The sequence below is a fragment of the Falco cherrug genome, chromosome 11 (genome assembly GCF_023634085.1).
Source record: "Falco cherrug isolate bFalChe1 chromosome 11, bFalChe1.pri, whole genome shotgun sequence".
Taxonomy (NCBI): domain Eukaryota; kingdom Metazoa; phylum Chordata; class Aves; order Falconiformes; family Falconidae; genus Falco; species Falco cherrug.
In genome coordinates, this window is record NC_073707.1 from 26,705,680 (window position 1) to 26,732,457 (window position 26,778).

The 26,778-nt window shown below is 37.4% G+C and overlaps 1 protein-coding gene across 6 annotated transcripts in view; it reads right to left on the bottom strand.

Annotated features, from left to right (window-relative positions):
* NAALADL2 (N-acetylated alpha-linked acidic dipeptidase like 2) overlaps nt 1–26,778 on the bottom strand; it is a 504,203-nt gene that overhangs the window by 289,222 nt on the left and 188,203 nt on the right. For all 6 annotated transcript variants that reach the window (XM_055723677.1, XM_055723680.1, XM_055723679.1 and 3 more), the window contains one exon: nt 2,476–2,977. In XM_055723677.1, coding sequence (XP_055579652.1) covers nt 2,476–2,969 — 494 coding nt within the window. In that variant the 5' untranslated portion in view covers nt 2,970–2,977. The remainder of the gene's footprint in view (nt 1–2,475; nt 2,978–26,778) is intronic.

Here is a 26,778-nt window from a genome sequence, read left to right on the forward strand (position 1 = left end):
CTGCCAGAAATGCTTAAGTAGACAGTCAGTGCAGGACTGACAACAGCAGCACACAAGCTCTCACCAACAGCCTCCGATAGAGAAGCTGGACAGGAAAACCTGCATCCCCCATTTCAGCAACCTGTGCAGACAAACTCTTGTTATTCCACACGATTCTCCATTCCTAACCCAGATCGGTAGAGAGACTTCATTCAGTTTTCACAGAATCCAGTCCAAATCCCAACAAAATCAACACAAATCCCCTGGTGTACTTCTGCAACCTCTTTAGAAGCCCAGAGGGTCCCAATGCTCAAAGCTTTGTCTGCCTGCAGGAGATTTCATCCCAATAGGATGTTCCCACTCCAGACCTCCAAGCACATTAAGGTGATGTCTGCCTATGTGATATGATTGGCACTGCTGTATCTTTATTATAGATTCTTTTTGTCCAAAGTCCTTTAACAGGACTGTATAGCAAAATCCCTTACCATTATTGCGTCTGATCTAAGTAGTAAGCTAAAAAGATTAAATTAATGTCATTCCCAGTAACATTTAGAAATTGCAAGCTAAGCAGCTGCCACTTACTGCTAGTAACTCAAAGTATATTGAAAGAAGTCTTACAGGAACATGTATTGATTTTGTCAGGTTTGGGCTTTTTTTTTTCCCAAGCAACATATGTTGCGTGTTCTATATTTGTGGGGCTACATCTACGCAGGTTTCATTGCAGTAGCTCTGACTCTTGCCAAACAGATGTTAAGGGAAAGCAACTTAACACAACATGAGATAAAAGATGTCTCAGATCAAAAGGCTGGGTTAAGAAAAATGTTGTGGGCAACGCAATATACTAAAAGCATTGATTATGAATTTTTATAGAGAATTGATACGTAACTGAACTAATGCTTGACTATATTTGTTGAAATCATGCTATTACATAGAAAAACATTTACCAAATGCTAAGAATTATCTTAATTAAAGGATAGCAACTACATACTTTTTTTAAGTTCCAAAGGATTCGTATAACTCTTTTTACCAAAAGTCCAGATTCTCACTAACATCCTAGCAGAGAGCTGAAATAGTTTGAAAATTGACAAAAAGTTATAAAAGGGATGTTTTTAAAGTAGCCTTAGAAATAATAAAAAGGCAAGCAAATCCCAGTCCCCAAACACAAAGTATTGGAGTATTATCCTGAAAATGACTGACTTCTCTGCAATTTTGTGTAATTTACGTAATACCCAACCAGTAGGGTTTAGCTTATTTCAATACTTTCTTCATGACTAAGCCTAATGACAAAATTCACTTCAATTTACTCTGTTAGAAGACAAAGAGGTTAATTTTTTACCATTCAGAATCAACATATTTCATCATCTGTTCACTTTCCCAATTATGAAAATTATTAATATGTACACAGTAGAGTCAGTTCAGCACATAAAACCTGATATGAAATCTTTCATATTTATTTTTTCCCTTGAATTTAGTAATAGTGTTGGCTCAAAACATGGTACTATCTGCCGAAGAATTTTAGGCTTGGTTTTGCAAATGTAATAAAAGACATTATGTTAGAAGACTACCATAGTTACTTTCACTGTATTTCTATCAACTCAAGAACACATCTTTGGATGTCCATGACAATGATCCTTTCTACCCTCAGGTATCCAAGTTCTGCTGCTTCTGAATTGGCACTGATCAAAAAATCTGCAACACGTTTCCTTTATCATGAAAAAGGATCTTGCAGTTCCAGAAGCCAGAAAAATAAGCTCATCTTCCCCCTCGTATAGAAATAACTTTTGAAAGTTGGCAGGAAAACCTAGTTTCATCCACATTCACTGCTACAGAAAAGTGATTATACTCTGATATGAACGTGTTATATAAACTTTCAAAGCAGTGAAAAGATTCAACATGGAAAAGAAAAATTAAATTTAAACCAGTCAGTAGATATTTCACAACATTTTCTATTCATAAAGCAGGTACTAAAGAAAAAAAAAAATCAGTCTTTCTGAGTTAAATTTTTCAATCCTAAACCCATACAGACTAAAAGTTTACTCCACCATATAGACTGAAAAACAAAAGCCAGGGTTCATTTACTTGCCATAGATTAGATGGGGATTTTTTAAAACACCAGATATTCCAAAACACTACGTGAAATCTTACTTTTCAACAATGGTATTTGATGATCAACTGGATCTAGGACAGCTGGTCTATCATCTGTATTTCTGTTCACTTTGAATGATCTCTGGTTTTCAGTTCATGTAAAGCTACTATGAATACACTTAGCAACAGAACATTATTAAAACAAAAACTATGACAACTAACACAAATCCACATTGTTAAAAAATATTCTAGTTTCATATATGTTTATGAAAGCTTCCAAAGCATCACAAGAAAACTGAATATAAGGACAAACTCAAGGTTTGTAAATAAGATTCCACATAAAATAAGTAACAAGAAATCTTAATGTTGGCAGCTGATTGTCTTTAGACAAAAACATGTCAAGGTACATACCTGTAAATCTGTTTAATATTTTCAGCTTTGATCTCCTTGAGAATTTCATGGTAGACATGAGGGTTATTTCTTTCTTGAGATGTTAGGGGAGAAGGGCATTTCTTGAGTGCATAATATCCCATCACAATTCCAAAAATAAATAAAATCAAAGCAGTGCAAAATACTTTCAGTATCTGAAAAAAACTGCAGCGGTTGCTCTTTGGTGCCTGTCTCGTATAGTGTGAGACATAGTCTGGGTCTTCCTGAAGCCGCTGGAATCTTCCCTTTGGAGAAGACGAAGGCTGGATAGGCTCAAGATCCAGGTCAGGGCTCTGTGAGTTTCCCAAGTGATGCTGGACTGCACCATCCAGTCGGAAATGGTCAAAGCCAGGCTCCTCCAGCTCTTTTTCCATGTCCCATTCCAATTCCAGTGCTGTAGCTTGGAGCTCATCATTGTCAAGGTACGGTGAGTGCCCCTGTGCTCTCTGGTCTGCATTCACTTTCTGATAGGCCATATTTTTATCTATTAAAACAAAATTTGAAACCCTAAATGTTTGTTTCCTTATGTATACATAGAACAAATCATTTATTCTTCATAAACCTAGGACAATTAAACATGTAGAATAAAAGGAAAAACCGGGTTCTCAGTATTTCATTCTCCCTGTTTCCATCATCCTGTCTTCTTTTGTATGATCAGCAATCCCATGAACATTGTCAGAATGAAAAGATATTTAAGATATACGATATTATACTATATTGTACGAATATGAATAAAGAGAATTTACAAGTGCCAATGCCAAAACACAGAAGCTACCCTATTATCAATCCCCAAGATAATACTAAAAAAAACCTCCAAAACAATTATTTATTACCTGAAAGTAATTTTAAAGCTTAACAACATATCAATTTCATTTCACACACCATACAAAATAATGCTGTTAAAATAAAGACAAAAAAGCAGAAATAATGTAACTTGCCTGATTTGATTCTCAAGGCATGGAAATGGTAAGTAAAAAAAGAATTTTCAGGGTGACACTGTACTTACACATCAATAAAAGGATTCCATTTAGATGGAGCATTCTATTATTTATAGGTATTTTAAATGCATAGTTCCTGAATGACTGATGAATTTACTTAGAAATTGTCCCAGCTGTTTTGCTCCACTTATTTTTCCCATTTTAACGAATCAAAAGTACTGCCAGGTAAGTACTTATATCAAAATCATTCCTTTAATAGCAAGGCATATCCGTGGCACTTCTAGATATTTCTGTGGAAGTACAAGCCCTCTAAAGGGAACTCTGACCTCCAGTAAAAAGTCAATTTTCAACAAATCATATTTAAAAGACTGCAACAATAGGGTGCTGTTTTCGCCCATACTTTTGACAATAGCTGTTCCGCCACTTAAGCATCTGTAATTTAGGGCTTTTCAAACATTGGACTCACTTATCAATTAGAAAAAATGAAGATAAAGATATTAAACCTCTCACTGTGATGAACATTGGACTGACACCTACAACAGTACATTATCCCTCCATTTTTATATTTTAAGGCATTTTCTTTCTCTAAGACTTACCTCCAGATAACATTACTGAGGCCACATAATAGATGAACCTACTCAAATGGCAAAGTAGAATTTAGCTTTTTGAAGCTCTCTGAGGAGAGCAAACTGTTAGAAAGCACTGATATAATGAAACAGCCTATTGTCAACTGAAAGAGTACCTTGTTCTATACAATACCAATTTACAGATTCTATTTCCTCGTACAGCCACATAAATACCCCTCACCTATAACTGTCAGGCAGTCTAGGAACAGTCAAGAGAGCCCATATTTGAAATACACATTTCAAGTGTAGCTATTGTATACACTTTGCAAATAAATTCTCAACTGGCAGTCCAAACTCTTCTACAGGCAATGGAAGCAAAAGAGTTTACAGTGAGCTGAACTAAGGCATCTTAAATTAGCGTGAAAATCTTGTTATTGTTATTTAAATAAATAATGCAACATTAGTCTTTAAATTCCAGTTGAGCCAACAAGTGGCTTATGCCTGCAAAGCCGTTCTGGCTTTTCCCCACAGTTGTGCATCACCTCGAGATTTCTCAAGGGAGCATGCTGTCTCATCCAGGTTGTTAAGGAAGATATTTAATAAGCTCAGCCACAGAATTGATCCCTGGTGCATTAAGCTTCTTACCAAGCACCAAATGGGCATCAAATGATTTATTAATATTCCTTGGAAAACTGAGCTAACCAATTTTCAAACTATTTGTCTACCCTTTCACTTCATCTCCTGTTTTGTTGATGGAGGTATTAATTTGCAAACCATCAATGACAGAGGTCACTACTAGATAATAACAACTGCCCAACAACATAATCTTTCCAATTGCATTTCGTACTGCTTTTTATTAGAAATTAAAGGGAAGTGTTTTGTCCTTCAAAAGCAAAACAAATTATTACTGCATTCCATAAATATATATTTTTGACTCCAGAATTACTACAGTCCTGTAACAAACAGCTTTATCCAAATAAATAAACCCTTAACAGATTACCACAGTATTACCCATAGAATGGGAATTACTGCAGTTTTTCAGACACAGTTGCATGGCAAATATTAATCTTTGTGAGCTTATAAATGTTGACCATTGCATATCCGTGGTAGTTACGTTTTCTCTGTATTTATGACATTTTAAATATGTATGTTACTGCTCAATGGAGCATATTAATAAAGGTTATTTAAATCTACATATAAGCACATAATAAAAATCCTATGAAATTTCTTTAAATGGTTGTTAATGCAGATGAGTAGCAACCACATTCCACAGCTTAGTATCTCAGCAATTCAATTCTCATAAAAAACATCAAAATCAGTTACCTCACTCCAGGAAAAAAAAAAACCAACAACAACAAAAAAAAACACCCAAAAAGCAAGCAAACAACTAAATGAACTAAAATAAAAATCAATATTCAATTTGTTTTTATACTAGAGACCAGACTTTGGAGTATGGAATCATCTTAGCAACACATGTCCTTTAGATAAAGAATGCAAAGAATGCAAGAACCACCCCATTTAACACCTTTGCTTTTTCTACTAATAACGCTAAGTTCATTATTTGAGTGTAAGGACACAGCACAACTTGCGATGAAGTACCTGAGATTAGGGCCCCCAAGCATATTTAACCATGCAACAGAGATTTTAGAAAGGAGTCTCCTGGTTCTCAATGCACAAGTCATTTGTGCCATGCATCCTATGTTACTGGTTCTGGTTAGTATTTGGCTGGTTGAAGGAAGTAGGCATGACTTAAAAGTTATGTATTAAATATAATTTTAGGTAGGAATTAGCAGGATAAAGAAAACACTACATAGAGAATAACAAAGAAATAGACAATAGAAATATGGATAAACTATGGAGTCAAGAAAAAACACTATGATACTCTAGTTCAGCCTCCTCTATAACACAGACAGTAAAACGAACATATTTTGAAAGACACTTTTGAAAACTTCAGGAGATAGAAAATCCATCCCATCTGCCAGCAAGCTGTTTCACCATTTAATTGCTGTTAAATACATGTTTTATTATAAAGATAAAAGAGCAACTGCAAAATGCCAGAAGTCTGAATGTGCACTGAGCGAGCTTTAAAGCCATTCTATAGGGACAGCAAAGGGGATCATAAACTCTGGAATACAGGACAGAGACAAGCTGATGACCAATAAAGTTGATGTGTGTTTTGTACTTCCACTTCTTTGTGGCAAGGATGTTTATAGAGAGGTATCAAATCAATGGTAAATATCCTTTCAATTAACTGTACACAAGAAATCAAGAGAGTCAGCTTTATCAGATCATTATTGCTTTAATGAGCCCACTCAAAAATACCTACTTGTTCTTTGATCTGAAAAATAACGCATTTATGTCTGATAGTTACATTTTGCTATGAAACAACCAGAAACTTTTTGCATGACAGCTTTCCTGCTTGAATCCCTTATCAATGAAGTCTTTGAAAACTATGTAAGGACTACACAAAAAGTGTTTCATCTGTATCACTGCCACTCCCTTAATACCGATACAACAGAAAGCTCAGTTTATCCAAACACTCTACGAAACCAGCAAGACAACAGCAGTATGAATATATTACAGTTAATTCTTTGTGACTGGTACAGTAGTTGTTAAATCCAGTTCATAAACAGCTGAGACAATTAGCAGGCTCATTCACAGTAGGAGGAATGGCAAGTGTTAACGTGCTGCCCATAGCAAATGCCTTCTCGAGCCATTTAGCGTTCATTACTGAAAAGACAAGTTTTACCCTGAAACACTATTAAAGGCTTTCTGGCCTCTTTGTGTAGTCATAAAACAGGAAATCCTGGGTTGTCAGCTAATCTCGTTTGTAAAGATTCTTTCATTTTTATTTTCTTCTCTGTATCTTCTATACAGAGTGCTTTTGCTTTAAGTCTTCATAATCTTTTTGTGTCAAGGGAAACCCCCAAAGCAGACAAAATATGTCACCCACTGTAAGAGCAAATACCCGTACTTATTGCGGAAATCAACACCCACCGTACATACAAGTCTTCAAACTGTCTAAGACAACAACTTAGTACTTTGTTAAATAAGATTATGCCAAGTTTCAGGCCTAGACAAATTTCTTCAGAGTTATAAATCCCTGAAAAAGTTGTTTGCAGAAGAGATTACGATGCCCTTGTCAACAGCAACATTACACTACATTGTAACTTGAAAAATAATGTGCTATTTCCATCATCGCTTCCATATTTTTCTGCAGTAATGGTTTCTCCCTTCCCTCACGGTTGGGATATGGGCTTGGCAACCAGTTCAGTTACAGCAGGACAATTAAGTTATCACTCCACCCAACCACCGTATAAAAACAAATGACAAAACTTAACCAGTTGTTCATGTTTCACCAGCTGACTCAAGTCCAACACAATCCGAAAGAACGTGCAGTGCTGTAGCAGAAGACAGAACAGAGAGATCAGACTTGAGAAAGGAGGTATTTAGATCACAGCTGAGTCCAAGCTGTCTCTTCGTATAAAGCTAGGGAGTACTTTTTGGCATACCTGAGTGATTTACAGTATTTAACTTCAAAAACTCTCATCAATTTTATTATACCATGAATAGCCGTGTCAACCAGGATACTATCAATATCAACACAAAGGATGAAGAACAGGGTCTATAATGCAACTTGACTGGTAAGACTCACACACAATGATGCCCAGTTGGAGGCAAGAGTTACCTCGCCCGTCAAAGCAGTGATCAAATGCATCAGCTGCTTGAGCTATAATGTCCTGGGCCATCCAGGTGTGCATAGGTATATACCTATGTATTTGCCTTCTGCCTTTTCAGAACCTTTGAAGTCGTGGGGCTCAGAGAAACAATTAGTAGGAAGCTCCTTCTCACCCAGCAGACAACTATCACGTAAGGATCAGGCAGATTCAACTGGTTTCTAATATCCTGGGCATGTATTAGTAACAGATCTTTTCCATCCTCAGACATGTTTAGTTTGGAAGTATGTTTGCCTGGAACATTTTTACTGAACTTACACTGCTAGCAGCATCCCTGATATATCCATAGCCTGCCTAGGAGTAGTTTCATTAAAACTGCAGTGTGATCAGGTCAGTATAAATGGCTCTGTTATGGAACCTGCGCGTTTCTTGTGGTACGTGCTGTGCTGCTGCCTTTGCTTTGCCTCCATTTTCAGAACAGCTTTTCCCTCCAGTGTGGGTGGGTAACAGCTGATTTCTAGCTGCTCACTCTTTACCATTCCCATTCACAAACATCAGAACAACAGTCTCAAATAAGGAGGAAGAAACCTCCTTCACGCACATGCTGGTTCCCGAGACCACAAAGTAATCATTCATCTTTCCTTTGGCCTCAAGACTTAGATCCTGCCATTCTCCTCAGGAAGGGTGTTGGACAGGAGTGCAGTGCTTTTAAAAGCAAAAAGGTAGATGGAGAAACAGGACTCCCAGCACTAGGAGGGATGTGCCATATATGTGCATTTACACACTGTTCTTAAACTAGGTTAAAAGGGGAAGAAACATGCCCTACATCTTTGTTCATCTGCACTAGGCTACAGCCCCACCACCTAACCTCCCCTGCCCCAATTTACCCTCCCCTCCCCACCACTTATCTTCCCACACGTCTGCCTGAGCTCCTGTCCATCCCCATCTCCAGCACATTGGGCCCTGCTTCTCCAGAGCAACTGCGTCCCTCCCCACCCCTGCCCCAAAGCCTGTCGCTCTTCCCTTCCCTGCTGCTGGAGCTGCCACCCAGCTCCAGCATCCTTGGCTTCCCTGGGGAACCGCAGCAGCGGATGGGGTGAGGAAAGCCCACCTGACACCAAAGGTCCCTATGGAAAAAAGTGCGGGAGCTTTCATCCCTGCTTTAGATTTCACAGGCTTAGAGACATTACACAACTACAAGAAACAAAAAGCATTAAGGAGGGATGCAGCTTCAAAAAGTAAGAATGTCTTTCTGGCAAAAGAGGACATTTTAGCCATGTGTTTCAGACAGTCCTTGCCATAGTTTGGTGGAAGCTGCAGCCACCACTGGATCCAGGGTGAAGCCACCTGCTGAACCGCTCTACCCCCTCCCACCCAGTGCGATTTGGGATGGTTAGCAGCAACCACCTCTTCTTGCATAGCAATCAACCCACTTCAAAACTATTCTGTGAACACATTAATTTTTCCCTTTTCCTGTTTTTCCTCATAATGCCTGCCTGATACTAACCTAATCTGCAGTTTGCCTGCATTTTTTTCCAAATTCAAGTTTTAATCAATAATATATTTTGCATTATATTTCCCCAGACATTATAATTGCCTCTGAAAGAAATAGAACACAAAGCTTTACCAAGACAAAAAACTATTATTGGGGAATTTGCATTTAAGCTTATAATTTGATGCAAAACAGAATTATTGTAAATGGTGTTTAACTTGAAAATGCTGACAGCGATAGCTGCAGTAACAGGCCCTAGCAGTTCTTAAGAAAGTTAATTTTATGACTCATTTCTGCTTTAGAAATTTTTACGCTGCCAGTCTTGGGTTTGGGTACATTTCAATCATCTTTTTTTTTTTTTTTTCCAATTTCTTTTTTCTTGTTCATTACAGTCAATCACATTAAAATTATTGTAAAAAAAAATGTAATCTTAACTTTAAAATTCTGGAAACTGTACACTTACAAGTTACTACACTCCGGGAAACTATGCTAATGGGAATCTACTGCGCTTCCAAAAGGTGCAAACCAAGATTATAAAAAATACTATGGGATTTCAACCCATGTCTTTTTTAAAGAACAAAACCAGAACAACAACAATAACAAAAAAACCCAAAAGGTTACTTATATGGAATGAGCTACAGACAGGAACCTGGCCTCATCATGAACACAGACTCCATTCCTGGTTTTTAACAATCATTGCCAAAATCTAGCAATGGAAATACTAACACATTCTACTGGGGGTGGGGGGTGGGGGGGTGGGGTGGGTGGGGCACGACACAGGACAACACACCACAAAACCAACAAAAAAACCAAACTGATGATTCCAGAGCAGCTGAGATACAAGATTCTCTAGCCATAGTCCAGTCCAAAGATAAGAGACGGACATGAATCCGCCCTACAATTTCAATCCATCCCCTGAAGGGATCTGCCCCCTGATAAAAGGACACAGCATGCAGCAGAGCTGTGAGAATAAGACACGTTCAGGACCTAAGACCAAGTTTCAGCAAAAAATATAGATTGCAGACAGTAAGTTGCACTCACGTCTCTTCTAAAAGGAAACCAGATCTTAAGCAACTTAGACACCTGAGAACATGCCATCTCCAAGCAGAATGAACTCAGATACATAAATGACTACACATGACATATGGCAATTTTAAAAAAAGCAGTATTTCAAATCAGTTTTTAAAAAGGATATATCTACAGACAAAGGCTTCCTCTATAAAACCTGCACGTGTGACTGACCTGTGCACAATTTCTTTTCCCACAGAAGAGCTAGGGCTCCAGCTGGAGATGTCAAGTACTTTCAGAACCCTCTTTCTATGGCTTCTGTTGAAGACACCAGAACTGACGGTGGAATGGGGGATAAGAGAATGGACTTCATCTGCAAACTCCCTGTTACTCCCAGTGATTTTCAAGATCAGATGGTCTAAGCTGGGTTTCAGAGCTTAGGATCAATTTCACAAAATTATCTGGTTACATAAGAGAAATCTTGCTATTATTAAGATTTTACATGGAAATCAGAGATACACATGAATTATGAAGCCCTAATGTCTCATGTCAAGAGTACATTTTGGATAGAAACAGATTGTAAGGTATTAATTTAAAATACAGACACACACAAATAAAACATTTCTGTTGTCACCAACCTGTAGTCTTCTAAGTTGCTGTAGAAAAATAGGTCAGTACTTATAAAAAAAAAAATAATAATCCTTATTTCAGAGAACATTTTATATAAATTTTTTTTCTGGTTTCTTGCTCAGTGGGGTTTTATTGAGTTTTATCCATTTCAACAATGACGTGGAGCCCTTAAAAATAATATATTATGGAGGGAAGATGGCAACATTTACAATTTAGCTTTATTGGAATTTTACTATATTTTGATAGATGACAGCTTTAATGATTCTGTGCATGGTTTATAGCAAAAAACAGAGTAAGGCAGTAACATAATTTTCTGCTTTTTCCAATGATCTGTATCCAAAGAATTCAGAAAACAAGCAAGTTTACTTCATAATCATGCCAAATTTATTTTCTGGGTGAACTCTCAAATGTTAAAGCTCAAGTACACAGAGTGATGTTGCCATGGCAACTGCTACTGCAACCCAAGATGGGAACATGTTTATGAAAGCACATTTATATACCCGTAACACACACGCTGAGGCACACAGACGCTCCAGACTCCTGTCAGAAGGCAATCAAGCTGTTCACGCATTATTAGCCCCGACTCTGCTCCTGGCAAGGCAAAGGGACATTTGCTGAAGCCATTAAGCTGCCACAACCCCACATATGATATATATAATTATAGAATCATAGAATTGCTTAGGTTGGAAAGGACCCTTAAGATAGTCCAACCACTACCCCAGCACAGCCAAGTCCACTGCTAAACCATGTCCCTCAGTGCCACACACACATGTCTTTTAAACCTCTCCAGGGATGGTGACTCAACCACTTCCCCAGGCAGCCAGTTCCAGTGTTCAACAACCCTTTCAGTAAAGATGTTTTTCCTAATATCTAAGCTAAACCTCTCCTGGTTCAACTTGAGGCCATTTTCTCTTCTTCTATTGCTTGTTACTTAGGAGAAGACACCAACCCCCCCCCTTGCTCCAACCTCCTTTCAGGTAGTTGTAGAGAGCGAGAAGATCTCCCCTCAGCCGCCTTTTCTCCAGGATGAACACCCACAGTCCTCTCAGCTGCTCCTCATAAGACTCGTTTACTTCTGTTTCTAGGACCTAAATGAGGAAGTCTTAATTTGCCATAAGATGCAATATTAGAAGATTTAGTGTTGCTATAGCTATAGGCGAAGAGTGGAGTGGTAATATGTTTAGTGTCCTTTGACCTTTTTTTTTTTTTCTAAATCTCCACTGAAATAAGCTGTCAAGTTTGAGAAATGTCAGAGTTTGGTCATTTGAGTCTGCCCGGAGGTGTAATTTTGCATGGTGTACAATTCCTGTGAATTTATCACAACATGTTATTTCACACATTGCCGACATGGTGTGACATTCAACATCCTGAATCCGCCAGTGTCTACAGGCTGAAATGAGTTTATGATTTCTCTTTAAAAGAAAATCCAAGGTGTGTTAGTTCAGAGCAACAGAGGAATCCTCAGTGGATTTCTGGGGATAAAAATCAAAGGAAGCATCCATTCTTCCTGCTGCTTCATCTACATATCTACCGGTTAGGCAGTTCTGCCACTCTTGACACTGCGTTTCCGTATCAGCTAGCACCGAGTTCAATACGGAAGCATTTTATATTAAAAACTGATTTGTTCCTCTAGTTATCACTTACTCTGCAAATACATTTAAGTTCTGTGATGAAGTAAATCTATATGTAAAGTTCTATATAACAGTAATAAATACTTTCAATAGCTTTCCAGGAGAATTTCATGCTTTGATCTAGCCCTTCCAGAATAAAGTCACAAAAAGCAGCTGGATCTGATGCTGTTCTCAGCCAAGTCCTACCCAGCTGTGACCACAGCCCTGGGAGAAGTGGCACAGCTGCTTAGCCTATGGTTTTATCTTCAGCCTTTCTCTGATGGACTCCCAAGCACCACTTGGGGAAATCTCTCAGCCTTGACAAGATGTATGAAGATGAGGGTATTAGATTAAATAAACTAGAGAAGTCCATTATCCCAAAGACTACCTCAATTCTCAGTTGTCTAGCTCAGCCTGCTAGAGTCACTTTTGACACCTACAAGGTTAACAGTTAAACCTTTATACATGCAGAATTTGCCATAGACTGGTACTAGGCTGAACTCTGCGCAGTTTTTACTAACACTGTTAGTCTGTATTAATTTCTTAAGAAAAATGTCTTATAAAGTAAACATAATACTTCTTGACCACAAACAGAGCAGCCTTACAGAGGGGCATGATACATACTTTACGATCTAAAATAAACAGATCAAATGTTTAGAGGAAAAATATTTAATAAACCTTTCTTTTAGATTAGGCCAGGGTTTGTGCATAGCTATTAGAGTTTAAATTGTTTACGCTATAGTACTTTCTGATTTAGAGAAATTAGCAACTGAAGATAAGCAAACTGTGCATTACAAGGGAAAACAAAAATGACATATTCAGGAAACATATAGCTTAGCATACTGAGTTAAAGTAGGCTATAAGCTATATAACTAATGCTTAGAGGTATTTCAGCACTTTGCATCTAAAGCAGGAACTGTGCATGAACAGAAGGACTGATGAGTTTGTGCTAATTCAGCTTTATACCATCAGCTAAATGTCTGTTGATGATCTCGTGGGATGCTGGATACCCACGTTCAGGTACACATTCTTGTACCTGAAAGCTAGCGATGTTTGGGAACTTTTCAACAAAGTAATACTAACCAGCAAATGACAATCTGCTGACAACAAAACCCTTAAACAGCAAATGTCACAGAACAGCAGCTGTGGATGACCAGTCACTGAGCATACTCTGCATACTGACTATTATGTGCTATTACTTCCCCTTTCCCCGCTTCCTTCAAAAAGCAACATTAATCCAAAATCACTCCAAGCAACAGCTCTCAGAGAAGACTAAGCCCTCTCTACTCTCCTTTCAGCTATAAGACAGAACAGTATTTATGTTTCAGTAGAACACATTACAACTTCTTAAAAAAGATAGGATGATACGTCAATTACACTAATTTTCTTAATTCTGGAAATTTATACTAAAAACCTGACAATTCTCAGAACCACAGAAATGGCTGGCAGGGACCTCTGGAGCTCAACTGCTCCAACCTCCCACTCTAAGCAGACCTGCTGACAAGAACAAATGGAGATGTCTCGTCCTTAAACTGAACTCATCAGGCATTCAATCAGAGCTAAAGGGTTCAATATGAACAGAAATGTATGCCATTTCTCTCTTTTTTTTTTTTTTTCCTGCTGCTGATACATCTGTTTCTTAGTAAAAATAACATCGGTATGCAAAAATAAAACACCAAAAACCTGTAATATAACCAGTCGTTAAAATTCATAGACATTCCTGCTGTGGATAAAAACAAAAAAACCAAAACCCTAAAACAAACAAACAAAAAAAAACCACAACCAAACCCCCACCAAAAAAAAACCCAACCCAAAAAACAACAACAAAAACCGAAAACAAACCACAGAAAAGAGACAGACACGGAAAAAGAAATTAAAATCTTAACACAGAGACATAGTAGCTACAGCATGAAAAATTCATTTCCATTAATGAGACGTGGTAGTCCCCAGGCCAGCACCCTTTGTACATGAACCATGTTAATCAGATTGTATGAGCATTTGCCGGAAACTCCCAGGACAGCAAGCAACTATAACTATATAGCAAGCATAGCAGATTAACAGTTTGCTAAAAACTGCTTGACTTGTAACCCTTGAAGCACAAGAATGAGGTAGATTTCCTGAATCACTGATAAATGAAGCATTTCATATACATGGCTCCTATTTGTCGCAGTCTTTGATGCAATTTGCACATCACCAAATGTGCACAAAATATCCTTCTCAGTGGCAAATTCATGTTACAAAGTACAGAATAAACAAACAGTAAGGGCTGTGCCAATTTAGACTTGGTCACGTGTGCTTGTACAATGCCTTGCTACCACTATCCTACATCTCCCAACAAAACTTCAGTAACTTCAGCTGAGGTGAAGCAAGATGAACACACAAGCATTCCACCAGGACTCACGGCAGAAGGTTTGGATATGAAGAATGCGCAGATTTCTTGAAAGACCTAACAAGATAGCAGATCTAGACTTGACCAAGCAAACTTCTCCTTTCTAAGAGGTCCTACTCAATGAACCCTTTGGCCTGGATTAGGAACACAATCAGGATGTAGGCTTTCTTTCCTTCATCTGGCAGCAATACACTTAATTGCTTCCTAGCTTAGGCTTTAAATGCTGCTCTTTCCCAGTGACGGGAACTGATGGAAACTCTTGCTACTCAAGACAACTTCCTTTTAAAACATGATAGTTTCACGGAAATTTTCAAGTTGTGGCATATGTAAAGCTTCTTAGTGACTTTATTCTCAACCCAATTCTAATCTAAGTCACCAGTTCTCACTATTTCTACAGAGCTAGGAACCATTAAGAAACCGACGTTCTCAAAAAGTAATGAACAAAATTAAGAGAATCAATAAGCTAATTTCCAAACAACACAGATTTCAAATATTCATGAAAATATTATCCATAACTGACTCTGAAAAGGACGCCACAAAACACTCTATTAGTAACTCTGAATAATATAATCTACTATTAAGTTCTGCAAATTCAAGTATGCATATTTTCAACATTGTACCAATATTTTTTATCATTAATATGATTTACAGTCGCATTGCCTGCCTTCTTTTCTACCACAATACTTAGGCATCTCCTTGAAAGAAAAGACTTTGTGTAATAAACAAATATATAACCTATCAGCACTGACGTATTGCTTCTGTCTCTCTGCTGGCCTCTGGGAAACTGCGTGGATTACTGCAGCGACTATCAGGATGCCCCTGGTATCTCCTGTCTTTATTTCTCTTTTCAAATATTAAACAAACAAAAAGTATGGAAATAGGGGCACAGATCCCCAACTCTATGCATGTTTTCTTCCACTTAAAAAATGGAAAACTAGTTTTTCAGTTTCCCCAGAAACGTTCCCCAGAAACATCATTCAAAACTGAATATCCTCTGATTTATTTTAAATGTTAATTATTCCTCTTAGAAATAAACATTTCCTCACTAAAAATGTGCATTTTGATTAAATTTAGGGGTTTTAGTGGGAATATTTCCCTCACAAAACAACTCAATCAGCTTTATTTATACATGACCTAATTCTAAGCTCAGGGGAAAAAAAAAAAAAAAAAAAAAAAACAAAAGTCAAAAGATGCCCATGAGCTTCCACAGGAAGAGGATCAGGCCATGCAATTTAATAAAGCAGAAGTGCTTTCTTCATCTCTACTGCTTTTTACAGTGAAATGTCTTCAGCTGAGCCTCATAGTGCAAAGTTTTTCATGATTTACAGCAAGAGAGGCAAATCAGTCTCTAGTGAAAAGTCACCCAAGCTCATGAAAAATTTACAGTGACTAAATTTATAATTAAGATGAATCAAAAAATGACATTAGGAAACAGGCTGTACCAAAAACTTGACTCTTTTTTTTTTTTTTTTTAAACAGCAAACAGACAGAATCCCATGTATTTCAGATACACACACACCTATTTCTGTATGTATTGAAGATATTTAGACACACAGTGTACTATTCTAAGTACATCTTATAGCTTTTATAATTTATTTATGAACAGGGACATTATTAAATATAATTGATCTTCAATAGCAGTTAAAAGCAGTGCTGTTTTGAGACCAAACATCAGGCAAATGGCATGAAAATGTAAAACTCAGTAAGTCATAAAACACTGCTTTATCACAGACTATTTATACTATCAAAATACACCCTGAAACAACTAGGTTATTATAATAACATAAACAAAATCATTACAATTGCATTACATTCCATGGGTAATCATTACATTACTTAAACACCCAATTTTTCATTCTCTTTCAAAAAAAGTGTCAAGCTATGAGACTGCTTCACGCAGCTACAAAGCCTTTAGCTGCACTGCTATGCATTACAAAGGCTATGGCCTAAATACGCGTGATCAAAAGTAATCAGTTCCATTAGCCATTTTCATAACTGCCAAAAAAAATCCAAATATAACCATTAGAAAGTCATGCCCAAAGCCTACTGCATTGCCTGTAAAAACAAGAACCTCAAAGTGACCATTATGTCACATCTCTAGGTAAGTCACATGTAAAGTCTCTGTAAGTTCTGATCTGTAATCCACTTCCCTATTTCCTTTACTTTTAGATCCTGTAAATAATTAAGCCTACAGTTAAACCAATTAAATATTGTCTGCTGTTACAAAACCATACTGGATTTTTATCTTCCACTGCTAAACTTAGTCTAAAATAATTGCAGCAAATACAATTATCTACCACAGTTACCATCTGGGACATGAAAGTAAACATTTTAATTATTGCCATTGTAATTTGAGAGCCACAAAGACCAGTATTTGGACTACATATGGCATTTATTTTTATGGATTAATGTCAAAACAGGTGGATCCAACACTTCAAAAGACAGTTGGCTAAATGACCATAAACTCAGCTACCTAGTGTAGACTACTACAAAGAGCTGGAGAACTGAATTTTATATCCAGGCTGGTTATTAAGCTGCAGGGTGATCTCAAAAACAAAATTGGCATAAAAGACATTGACCTGTGTTCTAAAGCACTTTTATCTATCATTGAAGTAGTTATCATTGAACTAAAGAGATGACTTTCTCATTAGAGATATAGATTATCAAAAGCTCCTAGCAATTTTACTGACTGTATTGGGAACTTTTTATGTGGGGAAAGGAGAATACTTTCCTTTGGGCACTTTTATTTGAGTAGATACCTATGAGTATGCACGTCTAGCATTGGGCATCAAAGTTAAAATATATTTGTCCTGCAGAGCGATCTCTCAGTACAGAGAAAAGGGAGACTGCAATCTAATTAAATTAATGAGAATCAGAAAAATAAATATATAGAGTATGAAATACAGAAAGGGTATCAACTTCAGAGTTTTTTAATATAGCACCAAAAGAAAGGTACTTAAATGCCTTTGAAAATAGCTCGAATCTGTTTTACCAAGGTCAAAATGACTGCAAAGTAAGAAAGACATTGGAAAAGTTGCACAATGTTGGTAGTGAGCAAAAACTTCTTACAGCCCTATCGCAACTTAGACTTCACACAGCTGAATAAAACCAGAATGAACTCTCATTTAAAGTAAACATTAAGACTTCCAGTTTGTGACTGCGATCTAAGATTATTCATGACTGCACAACAGTCTATGAAATTCCTAGCCTATATGTGTTTGAGAGGATCACTTCTTTTTGACATATAATGAACTCCTCCTGTGGACTGCTGAGGCTTCTTAACTCTCACCAGTATTAATGGAAATTAGTTTGCTTAGTTTCTCTGAACTGGACACTAAATAGAGCAGAACTGAGCCAGCAATAGTTCTCCATCACACATCACAACTTGCATTACTATCTAACAACTATGGCAGTTTTCTGGTTTCTTTGTTTGTTTAAACTAATAAGCTAATGATCACCGAGAGTTCTCACTATTTACGTTCTCTAATTTAATAAAAGATGAAGACTGATACTGGACTGGGATTAAATGTAACATAAGATCAAAGCCAGTTTGTTGAGAACAAGCTCTGCATTTTGTAAGCAGTGAGCAGTACAACTCATTCAATTAGCAGGGTTCCAGTTTCTCAGTAGTGTTGGCTGTTATTACAGCAACAGCCCAAGAAACCAATACCAGAATGGAAACCAAAAGGTGTTTTCAAATATCTTCATGATCTGTTATATACAAACACACACACTCAAATAACCTCTGCCCTTAGTGAGACCAGAGAGGATGCTCTTCCATTACCTTTACTGGAGCCAGATTTTATTATCTCTTTTCCATGCAGAATTCAAATTCGAAGTTTCTTCTCTAAACTCAAATTATACACTGCTTTTTTTTTTTTGTGGACAACATGATCAAAATTTAAGCCACTGAATATTCTAATTGTTTTGAATGAGATACCATAATGCTCGGGGAAAAAAACTACATACATGAAACATTAAGCACCAAAATCTAAATTCCACTTTTTGGCAGGCCTACTATGAGAATCCAGAGTTCTTTCTACATTTTTAACATTTACCTATGGCATACTGGAGTCAAGGATGGAGTTGAAATACTTTTTACTTAAAAGATAATGACACAACTAGCTAAAAAAAAAAAGCATATGAACTTGCTAAGAAAACACATGTTTATCTCTACAGACATGATCTTGAGTGGGTCTTTACCCCCAAAGGAATATTTTACTATTACAACAATCAACATCTCAGCACCATGTTTTGAAACTAAATAATTAGATTTAGAGAAAGTATGCTTAATTTTACCCAGAACAATCAAGACTGACTGCTTAGAGGGTGTGAGTCGCTCAGTCCATCTGCTAAGTACGTTCACTGCTTTTTTGGCACTTCCTTGAAGTCATGAAGTGTACACACACACAGAGGTTAGAAACATTTCAAAACCATGTAAACAGATGGTGATACAGCAGGTAATAATTTAATTACATAACTCCTAGAACATGTTTTTTTTTTAAAAAAGAAAGAAAATAAAAGAAAAAAAAGAAAGGAGGGGGGAATAAACTATGTCCACTCTGATCTTTTAATTGCAGTATAATAGCTATTGTTGAGTTGGCAATGATTTTCCACCCATCTATTCTGCAGTTGGAAAGAGAACAAGAAGTTCTACACCATGTTTTATTCCTAATGCAACATTTAAGATATGGGGAAAAAAAAAAAAAAAAAGCAACATAAACTACAAGTTGCCTAGGGAAAAAAAATAACTATAATTATGTAACACCAAGCAAGAAAATTTATCATTAGCTCTGCAGGTACAAAGAGGTCAGAAGATGTATGCACATCCGCTCTGGCATCAGCACAGAACACTGATACTGCTAACCTATGAAAGCAATGAAAAAACATTAGTCTTATTCAGGGGTCCTCAACCTTTTTAACCAGGGGGCCGGCGCGCGGATGAAGTGGCAGGCAGTCATCTGCGGCTGCTTGGTTCCCCCCCAACCCCCAGCGGGGTGGGTGGGTGGGTAAGTGTGTGTGTGGGGGGGTGGTGTCTGTCTGTCTGTAAATACCGGGGGCCGGCTTGAGGATCCTGCAGGACCGTAGTTTGAGGACCCCTGGTCTTATTCATTCATGATGTTATTTAGAAGCACAGAATTGCATGGAAGTGGAGAAGCATGATACCGACATGATACCAGAAATAAAGCAATTCAGTGAAAATGAATGATTTAAAAAAAAAAAAAACAAAAAACAAAAAACACACAAACACAAAAAAAACCCCACAACAAATGGACATACAATTGTGTTGGTCTACTTAACATACTACATATGCCAGTGAAGGCTGGAGAGGAGAAAAGGATTGCTCCTGAATGCTATTGTAGCGATTTCACTCTTTTGTAAAAGGAACTGCTAATTCCAAAGTAGTCAAAGATGCTCAAATAAATACTTAAGTACATAAGTTTGATTGGCATTCTGCAAAGTCAGTGGGAGTCACCTTAACCTAAGGACTTTGGAATTACATCAGAGATGTATCACCCTTTGCATTATGTGCAGAAATTGAAGCATAAATATGTAAGGAAGTAAATGCAAATGATTTGAAATAATCGGTGAACTGTCACTAAGACTCAGACAGCAGTTCCAGTCACTGCTGGCTTTATGGTACGTCTTCTACTGAGACATTAAGATACAGAGAAAAAAAATGGGGCATAATTAATGATTGTGATTTGTTTATCCCACAATACTACAAGTGTACATATAACATTTCAATTTTGTCATAAACCAGTATATTTTGATTTTATGTATAGGTCAAATAGCATGAAGGGTCACTATATCCTAGTCACAAAGTATAAGCAGTAATTGTTATATATATGCATATAGACATATATAAAAGCAACATTATAAAAACCACTGGTTGAATCTATCAAGTTATTTTAATTCTGACTACAAATGCCATAATTGGTTGCCTAATTAAAGGTAAAAAACCTAATCTTATGATTTAAGAAGCTCATAATGCAAACTTTCATTGTTTATTTTTTTATTAGTTCCATTTTTCAGCAAACTTCAACACAGCAATGGATTATAGAAGTTGAGTTCTGGCATTTATGATACTATGAAATAACATATGAAACATTTATTATTTAATATTATATTTCATAAACAAATAAGATAACCTCTCTCCAAATTGTACACCCAATCAGTTCCAAGTTGGGATCAGCTTTTCAGTTTGAATGCACAGAAGAAAAACAGCAGCACAAACAGATTGGACTGTCACTTTCTCTTTGTAATATTTCTCCCTAGTTTTTATTGGGTAAGTTAATGGCATAAAAAAAGTAAGGTAAGTTTTTTACAACTGTTTCCGTTAATTTTATTTTTTTTGATTCTCACTATTTATTCCCCAGGAAGTTAACAAATCAGAACAGAAGCATCGCAAAAGGTCACTTTGATGTAGAAAAATCAACAGCCCTGGCATTACTGCATGCAGGTTTATGACTTGCAGCTTGAAATGCGAGATAAACCAAGAAAAATATATTAAAATAAACCCCATAATGAAAACAATATATAAATACCATATAATTCTGTTCTGTGCTTGTCACTTGAAAAGGAAGTGCAAACCAAATTTTAATAAATATGACATACTACTTCAGAATGTAATGGTGCATTTACCACATAAGACAATTAGGTTTTGGTTTTGGTTTTGTTTTAATTGAATGCTGTTTAATGAACCTTTAATTTACCTTTCAGTCTGCCTGCAACACAGTGGTGTGAAAAGACTCTAAAGCCAGAGTCTAATTAGAATCCTCTGCATGTCCTACTGCATCTATGCTGCTGCTGTTTGGGTTTTTTGGCGTGTTTTTTTTATTTTTAAGGAATGCCTGATATTTTATACATATATTATTCATTTCACATAAGTATAAACAAATATATATACATTCAAATTATACGTGTATGTGTTTTCTATAGCTATATACAGAATAAATGCAAGCTAATATCTGGTATTTACTTACAAAACTACGCTGCTGCTGAACTACTTTTGTAACAACAAATACCTTATTTGAACATAAATGTGACAGTAATAGCTGTCAGGTTTAAATATTAGTATTAGAGTATTAGGCTTCCAACTATTAAAATGACCCTAAAAAGCCTTAAAGCTGCTGTAGCTGGGCAGCTGAGGAACAGGGTAATGGAAGTACTTGCTACAATAAAGCCAGCAGAGCCAGCTGAGAAACAACCTACTTCTGCCCTCCAGAAACAAAGGAAAAAAAACAACCACCAAAAATCAACCAACCAACCAACAGTAAAACCCCTACAACAAGAGTCCTACATAAAGGACATGTTCATATTTTTACAAATATAAAGACAGATGTGGTAGATGCAGCCACCCAGAGGACACAGCCTTCTCAGACAGTAGCCCGAGCAAGAATGGCAGCAGGAGCACAGGGCATCCTTGCTGCCTTGGTGGTAACCATGGCCCCAGGCCCCCTTACCCCAGGCTGGAGCCAAAATGAGTTCACTTTCCTCAGAAGGGGAGCAGAAAGTAAACCAAGAGCCAGCTCACCTGTTTTGTCCACCATCAACAGTGACAGATCTAACACAAATGAAAGTGCTACTGTTTCAGCCCCAATTTTTTTCTGATAAATTTTACCACCTAGAAGTTACTTCATGATAGTGAATAGTAAGTAGGTACGTAAGTAGGAACCAGAAAGCCCAGAGGTACAACTCTCATCAGTGAATTAAAAGGGTAATGAAGTGGTAATGCTACCCCTAAACAAATACAATTAAAAAAACCCCCACACTAAACCCAAAACCTATTACCCCAAGGTTTAAAGTTTTCCTTTAATGCACCCATACACTTGCTTTATAACAAATCCTATTATTCAGCCTTCCAGTTTTCCATCCCTCTCTCTAGCTGCAATAATCTGATGAGACATTACCCTAACAAATGAGATATTTGACATATCCTGACTGAGCCCATGACTGCAGCATCAGTCACTCCATGGGAAACAAAGATGGCAGTGACCAGTAAGTCAATGAAGCAGACGATACAACAGCATGGTGATCACACCATTCCCACTCCAGGGTGGTTATACGCTGAGCGAACATTACCAGTGAAAACCAGCTGTGTCTATACTGGAACAAATGGTGTAGCAGATTCTAGCACAGCCCTCAAATTTCACACCCGCAATGAAACAGCGTAACAAAGGCTTCAAAAAATATTTTGATGAAGCATTTTGGAGCTATGGCTTTATTTCTCATGGTAAAATAATGACAGATGCCAAGATTATAGTGGAAGCCACACAGGAGAAGACTCTTCTGACTGTTCAAACAAGTAACACCTGCTTTGTCATAAAGGGGGGAAGAATTGTGGAAAGATGAAAATATTAAACAAGCTTCTTTAAAAACAAAGAATTTATGCTTATTTTTTTAAGGTGCCTTGAATGCTATAGACCCCTACAAAGCATAACGAGCCAGACCCACGCCTGCTGTAAGCCCCCTAGCTCGGCTGAGGCATGCCAGAGAAGAGCCTGGTTCAGTATTTGACACCAACAGCGACTCCAATCCCAAAGTCTAATTGGATTTTAAATGATGCCAGGTTGATCAATGTGTCCCTTCTGATTTACTATATACTTTTTTTGGCTCAGTGAAGAGAAGTTAAACACGCAGAAGAGCATAATGTGTCAACTAGGAGATTAGTTTTACAATCTATATGTTGAAGTGAATAAATTGTACTTTCATTAACAGAAGTAGGCCATACGCCGAAAAAGTCATTGGATTCGCTTCACTGGTGAACTAGAGCAACAATATACGATTAGAAAGCCTCAGCAGTTCAAAAGTCTTTAAAGGCAGGTCCAATGGTTATACAATTAATTTTTAATGATATTGTTCCATCTGGGAGATTCACTTGAAGTGCTAAATGGGTTCCCTGAGCTAAAGCACTAGCTTTAACAAACTTGACACATCTACAATGGGTCTTGTATCTGCCTAAAAATATTATTAAAAGGTTTATGGGAATAGGCTGTTATTATTTGCGCTTATTTCTTCTCTGGCACTTTTTAAGGTCCTGCAATACATCCATAGTGGGAAACACTTGCAGCTAACAGATTTTTATTTGAGAATTTGGAAGGCATGAAACTTTGCCATTAGCAACAGTCATATAAAAAATATCATGAAAAATTAAGGGTTTTATTCCAATTGGATTATATGATGACCCTTCCTCTGGGGGAAAAAATATAATATTTTTAAAAAATCTTAATCAAGGTTTCTGATTTCAAAAATTAAAAGCAATCAGTATCAAAAATCTTATCAAAAGTAATTCCCATAAGACTATTTTTTGGTAGATTTTTTACAGTTTTAAAATTGAACAGAGATTACAAAGTAAATTCCTTTCTCTCAGAAGAATTCATACTAAATGTTGCCAGCAACGTTTTTTTTTTCCCTTCCAAGTAACACATGACTCAAACATCTGCTGTAAAACACAGGAACCAACTTCCAAATTTTGAGCACAACTTAAACTACTACCTTTGCTGTCTCAGAAATTTTAATATATGTAATTTTTTCAAAGTTCAGCACAAATTTTTATTGAGTTACCCAAGTACAGTAACAAAGCTGAGATTTTATACAGGGATTCAGGGATAAGTCAATAACAGTATCTAAATGTATCTTTAGAAATATCTGTAAGTATTTAAAATGCATGGCTGTTGTACAATTACAAGAAAAGAACTATTGTAACATTGGTCCATAAAAAATATGTTTTTGGAACCGGCAGCTTCTACTCAGAAAATGCTATTGTCTCCAGTGAAATGTCAACATTTCTTTTATATATATATATATATATATTATATATATACACACACACACACTACACACACATGATGCTACTGAACTGTGTTGGGACTTCTAGCACAACAGTAAGGTTGAAAAGTTGAAAAAAAAGTGAGGTTGAAAAAAAAGCATACCTCTAGTTCATATTCCAAGTAGCAGGATCTTTTTCTATGACTATAGGCCTCATGACATGAAAGCAAAAAGAGCAATTGCTGAAAACCAACACTGTTATCAGGTTAAGAACGTAGCAGGAAAGAAAGCTTTCAGCTAAATCTTCTGGTAGGTAAAAAAAAAAAACAACATCACCAGACTTCATTTCTAAAACTGCAACATATTTATGGAAGCACAGAAGCCTGTTTTGTTGACCCAAAGCATACTGTACAACTCTCATTAAATAGAGCAGCTCCAAAAGAGAAGATGGGAAAGAGAGCAAGCAGAACCTCTGATTCAGTGAGTGCTTAATAAGGACCATCTAACTGAGAACAAAAGTTTTGAAGCTGGGGCATCTCCTCAAAAAAATATGTTGGTAATTTAATGCAAAAAAAAGAAATACTAGCAGACAGTATTGCTAGTATTCAAATCAAATCTACATATCTTACTCAGACCTGGTCTCATAGGCTCCTCATAAATAATTCTTGCTGCAGCACAGTGGCTTTTTGTTCCTGTGACAGCCAAGTTTGCACAAAGCTCACAAAGCAATTTTTATCCGCCTTTTTCCCTATAAAAGTCATGGGAAAGCACTTGATACCCATTATCATATCAGTTTCCTTCCTTTATAAAATATGTAAATGCTTCCCAAATTTATATTTTAGAACAGGTGTACATTTTACAGTCAGCAAACAGAAGTTTTTCATGGACAAAATGACACCTGTGCCATTTAGGAAGAAAAACATCCTATACAGAAGAAAGGAAATAACAAATACTTCAACCTTGTGTTATTTCTACTTCATCAAAAAGCATTAAGAATTAAAGTAGAGATTCACAGTACCACAGCCAGAATAAAGGACTGAAAGATGATTATTCTAAAGGTCACATTACCTTAACAAAGTGCCACTTTCTGACAGTGTGACACTGATATAAAAGTAATACACTCCATTTACCTGAAACTGCTCTATGAGAGCTATGCCCTCTGCACTCTAAACAAAGGAATCAGTGATTTTTTTCAAAGGTCACCCAGGGAGTGTTTTATCCCTCAGCTACTGAGGAGAGCGGCTCTGGTGCTGGCAGGACAGGCAGAGAAGGGCTCCAGTGGTGCATGGTGGGAATACCCCAAATGAGGAAACTCGGAGGAGGCTGAGAGGGCCCCCAGGAGCCCCCAGCTCACCCAACAGCAGCAGACAGGACTTGGGCAGGGCCAGGAGCAAAACTGGCCAAACCACCCTCACCTATAAGAGAAGCCCTGAGGGAGCGCTAATGGCATGGCTGGGCATCAAAACCGTTTCCAACCTGAAAAAAACCCACTGTCATAGGAGACTCTCTCCTGAGGGGAGCAGATGGCCCCACATGCAGACTGGACCCACTTCTTAGGGAAGCCTGCAGCCTCCCTGGGCTTAAAGATGTGAAAAGAAATCTTCCTACCCTGGTATGGCCCTCAGATTATTATCCACTATTGATTGTTCAGGTAGTTGGTGATGACATTGCAACAAGTCCCAGGACAATCAAGTGAGATGTCAGGGCCTTGGGATGACTGGTTAAGGGATCAGGAGCACAAGCAGTGTTCTCCTCTGTCCTTCTGGTTGCAAGGAATGACGAGGGAAGAAACGAAAACCCAGCAGATCAATACCAGGCTCCAAGTCTAGTGTGACCAGCAGAATTGGGGTTTTTTTGATCATGAGTCAGTTTACACAACACCAGACCTGCTGGCGACAGGCAGGGTACACCTGTCTCAAAGGCAGAAAAGGCTCTTTCTGCAGGAGTTAGCACTGGAAGAGCTTTAAACTAGATTTGAAGGGGAAAGGATAAAACCAGGTTCACTAGAGATAAACCTGGGGCAGCACACCAGTGTTTGAGGGGCGGCGTGATAGTGAGGTCCTTCAGCCTGCCATCTCAGTGGAATCAGAGAATAGAGATCTATGTAGCAGCAAAGATATAAGATTATTGATGTGTTCAAAACCATGGAAGCACCTGAAATTTGACAGCTTTGCAAACTTGACAGCTTATTTCAGTACAGATTC